Here is a 10,764-nt window from a genome sequence, read left to right on the forward strand (position 1 = left end):
CCTTTGGGGGGGGTGTTTGGCCTCAACAGCAGCAGAAACTGAAGTGTCCTAAGCCCCCTTTCTTCAAGCACTAAAAGGCTCCAGAGTCTATAGCCATTCCATCAATGCCAGCAGCTTCGCAGGACTTCAGAGGGAGATTTCTGGCATTTTACCCTCAAAGGCCTAATGGTCACCTCAGAGTACATGAGTCTTGACCATAGTTCAGTGTAGCAGAGAATCCTTCAGATTATGAATAGCTGTCATTGCCTGCCCATCTCTTCCTGTTAATTATGAGAATGCCCTTGAGAAGCTATATATCAGAAATCCACCCACTCCTAACAATCCTGAAATATCTGCTTCTGAGAAAAATAGGGGAAGGGGTTTTATTCCAGGTACTTTCTCATTCACAACATTCCAGGTAGCTCAGGCCTATACTAGAACTCAGTAATCTGTATGTGGTTAAAAAACAAACAAACCCTGGAGATACCCTGAGAACCAACCTGCCTCTCCTAGCGACTTAATTCAGTTTACTAAAAAGTCCATATCTAAAAGTGTGTCTGATTGTCCTACTGTTATGATCTAACAAGTCTGCTGTTAAATTATATCATGGCTCATGCTCCCCATGGCAGAAGTGCTTCATATATATCATATGAGATATCAAGACAGAACACATGATGAGTTTATGTGGCATAAAGGGTTTATTGTCATAAGATTGAGATGTCCACATTACTTGTGAGAGGCTTTTCTACTCGTGAGATAAGCAGGCCATCCCAATGAGTTTAAATGAACCTTTATATCACTCCATGTCATGTGTTCTGTATATTACATATGTTTTACGGAAAAAAAAATTATACAAAGGATTTAAGCAGTTATAACTAGTTTTGTATTTTCCCATCTGTAGCCTAGGTCACTTAGGCCTGGTCTACACTGGGGGGGGCGGTGTTGAACTAAGGTACACAAGTTCAGCTACGCGAATAGCGTAGCTGAACTCGAACTACCTTAGTTCGAACTACTCACCTGTCCAGACGCCGCGGGATCGAAGTCCGCGGCTCCCCCGTCAACTCTGCCACCGCCATTCGCGGTGGTGGAGTTCCGGAGTCGACGGGAGTGTGTTCGGAGTTCGATATATCGCGTCTAGATGAGACGCGATATATCGAACTCCGAGAAGTCGAACGCTACCCGCCGACCCGGGCGGGTAGTATAGACGTAGCCTTAATTGCAGTACTGTGAAACTAACTGTGCAGTTCTTTGAGGGAGAGAAGAAATTAATAAAATCTCCTTTATATATACTTGAAGTATTGTAGCTATTCTATACATAAAAATATCATGACTTTAAAATGTTATATTTAAGGACTGTTCAGAGCTAAAGATATATGCCAAACTGACTGGATATAAATTCTAAGTGTGTTCCATTGCAAAGCTGGGAAGCTCCCCTTTCCAGGCATATAAAGTTTCAGTTCCTAACCCTACAGGGTTAGGAGACATCAAATCATAAAACTATCGCTGGTCCAGGGCCTGAATATTATCCATCCTGTACCAGTATTCTTGTACTGGTCATCTGCTCCAGTGTTTATTTTTTGTTTTTGAGACAACCTCTCTCTGCTGCAGTATTTGTTTTTGAAAGCTTTTCTGTTTGATATCTTTTACCTAATATCAATACAAATAATGCCTACTGTGGCTGAAATACACTAATTTTTTAATTTTGTTTACTTTGTACATTTAATAGCACAGTCTTTCATGATTTTACCTGCATAATAGGTCAGTAAGTTTCTGCTGTTCAGTGTACCTCTTTCACACAACAATGAAAGAAAGAAAAACCTTTTTTAAACTTAGGAAAATGTGACTGTAAGGCTGCATAAATTGTCAGGGGGACTCTGGGTAGGCGTAGTACCTAAAACTATTTTTAACTCATTCAAGCTAATTTGTTTAGATTTCAAATTGAAAATTAATTTAACTTAATTTGAGCTGTTCTAGCTCCTCTTGAACATGAAAACAGAAGTCATATACAGCAGCAGCAGCAGCGGAATCACCCTGGAACAAATTGAGTTCTTGAGCGCAGGAAGCACAAGAGAATTGTCATCCAGTTTTGTGAAATTATTGAAATATTTCAGAGTGAATATTCAATAACAGTAAAATATTGAAACAATATTTTAATAAATTAGGCTACACCCATACTTAAATACCCACTATTTTGTAGCCTCGGAGGATTAGATATATTTTGACAGACTAGTACAAATACTTAAAGGAGCAAAGATCAGTTGAAAAATGTTCAGTTCCTGTAGTGGATTCAGTTATGCCAAAACAAAGGATTTTTCCCTGATACCTACTAGTAGCCTGATCCTGCCTTGGTAATTTTCCTCTCCAAGCCTCCTCTCCTATTTCTACCTCTTGCCCTCCCTGACCCACCCCCTCCAGTTTAGTGGTTTTATTATCATTTTCCCTGACCCTACCTTAGTTTCCATGGCTTTTTTTTCCCACATGCAATCAGATCTCTTTCCCCATTGTTTCTTTTCTCCCATTTTTGTTCTTTCTTTCCTCCATGTGTCTTTTCAACTTGTCTCTCCCCTTCTCCCTGCTTTTCTGCTTTCCCTTCCTTCCCTTACTTTTAATCTCCACTCCTGCCACTTCCCCCTTTTTGTCTACTCTCTCTCCGTTTTTCCCCTTAACCCTTCCCATTTGTCCTCTCAAATAAATGTTTTATTCTGCCATCCATTTTAGCCCTCCACCCTCTTACCAGGTCTGAGAATGTCTGAGTGGCAGCTCAGTTTGCCCCTCTCCTGCTGTCTCAGTGAACTCTGGTGCAGCCTCCACTGCACAATTCTCCTTCTGGCTCATCTGTAGCAAGAGGCACCAGCCAAAATTCCTGCTGTGCTTCATTAACTTAATGGGTAGGACCACACCAAGGCCTCAAACCAGGGCTTGGGAGATCTCTGCTGGCATTGTTGAGGGCCCTGATTGTGCTATCGGGATAGCGTCTAATTCTCACCATCCAAGTTCTCTGGCTTAGTTCAGATGCAGTGATCTCACTTTTGGGTTTTCCCTTTATCTTTAACCATAGTACTGCAATATTCCTGATAGTTTCCCATGTTCAGATATTGGGTGAGGATGCCTTGGGGAAACTGGTGGCCCTCATAGTTTGCTGGGTGTGGAATGAAAAGTTCAGATGTTAGTCACCTCTTACCTGTTCACAAAGAGGTGGGAAAGAGATGGATCCCCTTGTCATTGCCAAAAGCCTCAACTGACTCCTGAGTTCTAAAACTTTCCATGTCTTCCTAGGGGCTAAAATCTCCACCTTCCCTCTGACGTCTTCTGTAGTGTATTGAAAACTAGGAGACAACAAAGTAAATTTATTAAATATTAAAATTAATAATATAAAATACCAGTCTGTTTGCATTATTTGAGTATCATATTTACCTACATTAAAAATGGAGATTTCATATTTATCTGCCAGAGAAACCCATAGGCTCACCACAGAATTTAGGCCACTTTATTTCAACCCATCCTTTGGGCTGCTGAAGAAAGAAGAGAGGATGAAAAAGGAAGAATTTATGCAGTATCCGGACTAGACAGGGATAATGGGACAAACAGCAAAAGGAAAGGTAGCCCTGAATATAGGGGAAATCTGGTGAGAGATTTATTGAACTAAACTCAGAAGGGAATTGATGGACACTGTATTGCTTGGGACATTGAAAACAAGACGAGGGATATCACTAGAAAGTCCTTCAGTGTTAGGGGGTAGAATAAGTTCCCTAATAGCTGTTCTCCATCTCTTGGTTTTTCTGATTTAGCTTTGGTGTAAGATATCAGATAGGCTTTGGTACATAAAAATTTATTCCAACATACACAGTTGCAAGAAATTGATCCTCAAAGTTCTTAATGAGATTAACTTATCTCAGTAATATGTCTCTCTAACATTTGCTACAAGAGATTGTTCTTTTCCTGTTATAACAGTCCTTTTAGAAGCAATGAATATCAGTAAAGCTTACAATTTCTCTCAATACATTTTAATATTTTGTTCCACTGTTCCTTCGGGTACTCTCCCATGTGATAGAATAACCTTTCCTGATAACAATCATTCATCTTTCCCTCGATTATATCTCCTTTCCTACCTCATCCTCAGATCTCAAAATCATTGTCCTTGTGTATTCTGATTTAGTTTTTCAAAGCAGTCTGGAAGACTGACATATTTTCTTTTAAAGTTAGTAGAAGTTGTGTCTAAATCTCCTAGACTGCTTTGAAAATTTCAGTCTCTGCCTCTCCTGTACTCTGGCTGTAACATTAATTTCCATTAGCTGGACTGTGTGTTCTGTCTTGCAGAGTCCAAAATCACACATGGACATGTCAATAACGCATCAGCCTGTGTAATTCTGAAAACCAATGATCTCTTAGCCAACAAGTCAAAACCATGGGACATGTTAGGAAGGAAGCTTGACTTTTTTTCTTTGAGGATGATTAACTACTAGACTTTCTCAGCTCACTACATCTGTCTCTGGGATAAACTTATTTTTCCTTGAGCATATCCAAGAAACCCATAAAAAGGAGATCTGAGATCACCTTGCCATTCCTTGGTGATATTTCATCACCTTGCCATTCCTTGGTGATATTTCATCACTTCCTACTGCGTATATAACAGGGGTGGCCAAACCATGGCTCGTGAGCCACATGCAGCTCTTTTACAGTTAAAATGTGGCTTGAGGCACCCCCACATTCTCCACCTACCAGACTTGGCAGGGTGCGGGGGGGGATCGGGACCTCTGCCTTGCAGCAAGGTGGTGCGGTAAGGGCTTGTACCCCAGCAGGTATGCCCCAGCTCTCGAACTTCTGAAGATTGTCGTATGCAACTTAGAGGGTCAGTAAGTTTGGCCACCCCTGGTATATAACCGTATATAGTTAGGGATGTAAGGTCTATTACCGTTCACTCTCATCCTAGACCAGAAGTTTGTGTCTTTCTGAAGAGGTTGAAAGTAAGGGGTTGATTTTTTTCTGTAAGAGACAAGACTTCTTTATTTCAGTGCTTGCAGGAAACACTGAAACACCTGAAGGAAGTTAAATCAATTGCCCTTTCCCTGTTTTTCACTCAGTTTCCATACAGGAATCCAAGGCCCTTTTCCTCTCTGATCCTTGAAGTAAGTTTCACCAAGGGGCATCAACTGAAACCACAAATGTTATTTTCTAATGGAGTACAGTGCCACTGTGTGAAAAGAGCTCAGTAGTAGTAGTATCAATTATTTGTATTAGCACAGCACCTAGAAGCCTTAGTAATTGACCAGGACCCTATGGTGCTAGGCACTGTATAAACACAGAACCTGTTTCCTATCTTCTTTGAGAATCATCCATCCCATTTGCTTGGGGCAGAGAATTAACTCAAATCAGAGTGTGCTAGAGATCATTTAGAAAAGAAAAGCTATCCAGTTCACTTCCCTGCCTTCTGTATTCCAGAATAGTTCCATTTTGGTGACCTTAGGACACATTGGAATTCCTATTTGTTTTTCCTAGCTGTGAGCGATTGGGGGGATTCTGGTGCGAAATTTTAAAGAATTTAAAGATTATTTGAGCTGTTGGATTGTGTATGTTAAATGTTACATAAAGGGGGTTACTGAAGTAGTCTGTTTTTATAATTGTATTTTTAAAATGTGTCAAGGAGTGCTTAAAGCAGAAAAAGGCACTCTTTTTTTAAAATGACTGCATAAATTAAGTACATGCCAACTTGTTCCCCGTCCCTTTTCAGAGATGCCTCTCAAGCAGCTTCTGAAAGAATATGCTGTGGTCCTGTTTGTCTTTATAAATGCCAGGTAATGGTTGCACAACATCTCAGGCTCCTGGAAATCCATATATATCTATGCTTGTCCCTCTGGTTCTATAGAACCTCTGCACCAGTGATGTCCAGATTTTTCAAGCTCAGGGCCAAATATATTATTTAAGAAAGGGCAAGGGTCCTCAATTAATACTTGAAGGTAGATTCTCTGCTTTGTTCCATTCCCTTGTTCCACTCAGGTGGTGCAAAGGAAGTAGAAACCACCTGAAGTATCCTGCTGGGAATTCCCTGGCATTTCAGCCTCTTCTTATGCCTCCCTCCTCACAGTTCCTGGTGCAAAGGCGGGGTGTTGGAGTGGGAAAGGGGAATGGATAGAGCACACTGTGCTCTAGCTTATTCTTAGCTAGTGTGCAACATCTAGGGAACTGTTGCCAGCTGCTGCTAGTTAAAGCAGCCCCAGGCCATTCTTATCTATAGGAGGGCTGTAGCAGAGAATTAGGGAGCTGTAACTGGTGGGTGGATTTCAGCTTCTCCTATTTTTTCCCATCCTGGTCTTCCCATAGGTGGTTCACGGGAATAGGGGAGCTATCCTGTACTAGGCACTTCTGTAGGGTAAGGTCAAGCTCTTTTCTGTATCCCTTTGCCCACTTCCCTTACGGGAGCCAATGAAGCAACAAGCAACCAAAGGAAGAACTGCAAGCAGGGGAGGGGGACAGCAGCTGCTTAGAGTGCTTCCATTGGCTTCTCCCATCAAATTCTCCTGGGAATGTTTGGGAAGTGGTGGAAGGCAGTTGGGGAGGAGGCAGTGAGGAGCTGATTAAAAGTTTTCAGTTTAAACATCATGGGTGTGAGTCAGGGAAGACACTTCCATTTCATAATCAAATATAGACTTTCCTCTTATCACAGTCTCCCTCTAGAGCCACAGGTTTAACACCCTGGCTGTGCATTGCAAAGAAACCTGTCTCCCTGGTTACTTCCTCCACTTTTTGAATCAAAACTCCAATGAGTTCTAAGAACTTACTGGAAATTTTGTATTTTGCCATATTACTTTTCCAACAGATGTCCTGGGTAGTTAGTCTCCCATTGCAATCAGGTTTTATGTTTTGAATTTTTCTTTTATTCTAAAAATGCCTCATCCACCTCCTCCTGATTTTGGTGGTCTGTAGTAGACCATTACCATATCATCATCCCTACTTTTTTACTCCTTTTGTCTTAACCCAGAGACTTTCAACTGGTCTGCTTCTCATCTCCTTCTGGACCTCGGAACAATGCAACACCTGCTTTTTTAACCTGCCTTTCCTTCCTGAACAAGCAATACCCCCCCCATATAAATATTCCAATCATGAGACTGATCCTACCTAATCTCTGTGACACCAGTTGTAATTTAGCTTATGTACTAGTTCTTCCTGTTTATTCCCAATACTCCTAGCATGTGTGTAGAGACATCTAAGTCGTTGAGCATATTCCTCAGTTGATTTACTTCTTGTTGCTTGAAGCAGTGACCCTATTGTAATTTTTCATGTCCCCCCAGCATCTAGCCCTCCATTAAGGTCACTTTTTTATGCTTACCTGTGGGCTTTTGTCACCTGACACCTTTCAACTATTTTTGAACTGTTGAATTTAAGATAATTTTTGTCATATAATCAAGATTCTCTTACTGCATAAAAGTGTTTTAAAGGAAATATTAAAAGTAGTAGTATTTAAGAACCGAACATGTGGAACCTGTACAGCACCGAGCACAACATCTCTCTCTCTCGCTCACTCAAAAATCTTTATCTAATGAGACTTTTCATTCAGGGTTACTTGTACCCTCTCTTGCCATGAAGATCAAGTAGAACAATTATTATTAAAAACAATTGTACAAAGCTTTTATCATGATTAGTATTTTGGTAGTGTCAACAATGTGCTAGGTGATGGCCACACATAGAGACGATGCAGTCCCTGCTAAGCATCAGAAGAAAGACCTGGGATTGGGATACGCTATACAAAATACACCTCTATCCCGATATAACGCGACCTGATATAACACGAATTCGGATATAATGCGGTAAAGCAGTGCACCTGGGGAGGAGGGGGCTGCGCACTCCGGTGGATCAAAGCAAGTTCGATGTAACGCGGTTTCACCTATAACGCGGTAAGATTTTTTGGCTCCCGAGGACAGCGTAGAGGTGTAAAAATAAACAAATAGCAGTACTTCTAATGAACCTATAATTGTTTCTTAAAAAATAAAAATCTATTAGTCCTCTATTCTGTTGCCTGTCCTATTTGTTTAAACTAATTTTATTGTGGCTTAAAGAAGCTGGAAGTTATTGTTCCAGCTATTCTGGATAAATTTCCAACTGGAAGCCCTCCAGGTGATCAATATTCTACAAAATTGGCAAGGAAGGAACTAAGGAAATAGCAGAGAATTATCTTTGAGAGAAAAAACCCAGTGTCCAGAAAAGCCTGTTTTTCCTTGTGGCCTGAGCCTTACGTAGTCTTTTGCTGAGCAAATTACGAAAGGAGTAGTGGATGAACCTTTATTTCACTATGAAAATATGTGTATTGAAACTGCTGAATATCATACAACTCTGATTAAGCATGTCTGTTGTCTAGATGGCATGTAGCTATCTGTGAATTATTATCCCCTTAGGTGAGTCACAGTCGCTTGTGCATGAACAACATTCGTATCCATTATACTGTGATGGCAAGGGTACAGATGGGAAGCATTTGAAAGGTTTTTAGTACTTCTGCCATCTTGGTATTGCTGTAAGATGGCATGTTGGGAATCTTAAGGGAATTGCTGGTATTCTGTCCCCAGCAGCACTTTTAAACAGACAGCACTGTATTAGACAGTCTTAAATGAAGTCATAATTTGATCTTCAAGAGAAATAGGACTGAAATCAACTCTGGTTGACTGACTTGTCTGGGAAAGGATGTGAAATTCATTGGTTTTAAGATTGGGACACTAGTCATAATCTTGTATTCTGAAACGAAAGCTAGCTAGTGTTGATGGGACATTTACAGTGCCTTTTGTGAAGGGGAAGTCATGCTAACTTATATGTGTCCATATCACAAAATGAAAATAGCTTTTATAATCAACAAATGATGGAATCTTTGAAATTGTTTATAAAATGTATATAATTGTGCTGAATTATGCATCATTACATTTTAATCAATATTTTCAATACAGTAACTAAAATATATCTTTAACCACTTGCAATTTTTTTATAGTTCTTTGACAGGCTAAGTAGACCTATTAATATATACTTGTATTGTGGTAGTGCCTAGTACCCCAGACATGGCATAGGGAACAAGAAAAAAGACTGTTCCTACTACAAAGAGTTTATAATCTCAGTATGTAGTTTCAAATAAAAGTAATTTTTCAAGATTTTGCTGATACGTTATGATAAAAGCAGCTTTTAGTTCAATTATAACTTATGGTTATAATTGTCATCTTTTTAAGATATTGTCTTGGGTTTACACTGAGTATGATATACTCTTCTTTGCAGTTTACGTGTGAATTTGGACATGGGCAAAGCAGCCTATGGATGGATGATTATGAAGGATGACAATATTCCTGGAACCGTTGTACGAACCAGCACCATACCAGAGGAGTTGGGGCGTTTAGTATATTTACTAACGGATAAAACAGGTACATGTGGCTACAGTTTTTCCAGAATCATCTGATTTTTTTTTTTATATTTAAGAATCTTTTTTCCATATGTGAACTTCATTTATTTCCTTGTAACAGGATAAGTGGCCACTGATTTTTTTTTAAAGTTAAACATTAAGCACGTGTTTACATTTTTTGGTGTATCAGGGCCTATGAAGTTGATTCTTCAAGTCCTTATTACCCCACGCAGAATTTATTTTCATGAATAGTTCCCTTGATTTCAATGAGACCACTCAGTATAGTAAACTATACTTGCTTTGTAGAATTATGGCATAAATTATCCATGTGAGTTACTCCAAAAGATGCTATACTGCCATTTTCATCTGTGTGCATCCTTGCAATCTCATTCCCTTAAAAATATTTTAAGAAGACTCAAAGTTAGGACTGGTTTGTAAGAGAGCAAGTCTTTGCCAAAACAGCTAGTCATAAAGGTCATCCTCCTTAAAATAGCAGTTTCTTAGGGAGAAAAAAAGTCATGGTCATCTGTTGTTACTTCTGATGCTCCATTTTCCAAACACCAGATTATCAATTTCTTCTTGAGCCACTATTGGGCTGTACAGCTCCATTTTCATGTTCTAAGCTGCTCTCCCTTATTGTATTTGATTTGGCGTGTTGGTAAAATTAACACAACTATCCATACTAGCCCTTAGTAGAACAGCTTGGAAGGACAAGTATGTAAAGTGTAAATTTGGGCCAGTGTTGTGTTCTTAGTATCTGTTCTGTTGCCTTCTAGCCCCCTTCACAGGCCACAAAATCCTAAATGACGAGCCCCACCAAACCATATTCTGTTACCTATTAAAAGTTAAACATGTTCACATAGTATATCCCTACAGTCTTAGCAAATATTTGAGGAACTTACTGTAATATAAATCTTAGCTGTGTGTTAGTTATTGTGGTGGTGCTTGGATATTGTAAAAAGCATTATTTCGTTGGTTTCATTTACTCATGTCATAGTTCTCAGGGATTGAATTAATAAATCTACTAAAATATACACATTTATGCTGAGCAGACGAATGAGAATACATTTTAAAATATGAAAATAGCTTTCCAAACTGTAATGGACAAAAAGGCTTGCAGTGTTGTAGCCATGTTGCTCCCAGGATATGAGAGAGACAAATCTTTATTGGCCCAACTTCTGTTGCTGGAAGAGACAAAATTTCAGGCTGCACAGAGCTCTTCTTCAGATCTGGCTCCGGACCTGCTCTGCTTGAAAGCTACATTTTTTTTCCCCAAAAAAGCTACCATTTGATAATGTCAGCTGAAGATCCAGTAAGATAGTAACCAATCAAAAACACTTAGCAGATCAGCACAATACAACATAATAATGAATCATAAAGGTTATTATCCTTGAAATGTTTATATAGATACTTTCTGT

General features: G+C 39.6%; 1 protein-coding gene across 2 annotated transcripts in view; it reads left to right on the forward strand.

The window, feature by feature from the left end:
* The window catches only part of ATP9B (ATPase phospholipid transporting 9B (putative)), a 338,734-nt gene that overhangs the window by 261,793 nt on the left and 66,177 nt on the right, over positions 1-10,764 (forward strand). For both annotated transcript variants that reach the window (XM_045006684.1, XM_045006685.1), the window contains exon 13: positions 9,226-9,368. In XM_045006684.1, coding sequence (XP_044862619.1) covers positions 9,226-9,368 — 143 coding nt within the window. The remainder of the gene's footprint in view (positions 1-9,225; positions 9,369-10,764) is intronic.

Source organism: Mauremys mutica, chromosome 2, assembly GCF_020497125.1.
Source record: "Mauremys mutica isolate MM-2020 ecotype Southern chromosome 2, ASM2049712v1, whole genome shotgun sequence".
Lineage (NCBI taxonomy): Eukaryota > Metazoa > Chordata > Testudines > Geoemydidae > Mauremys > Mauremys mutica.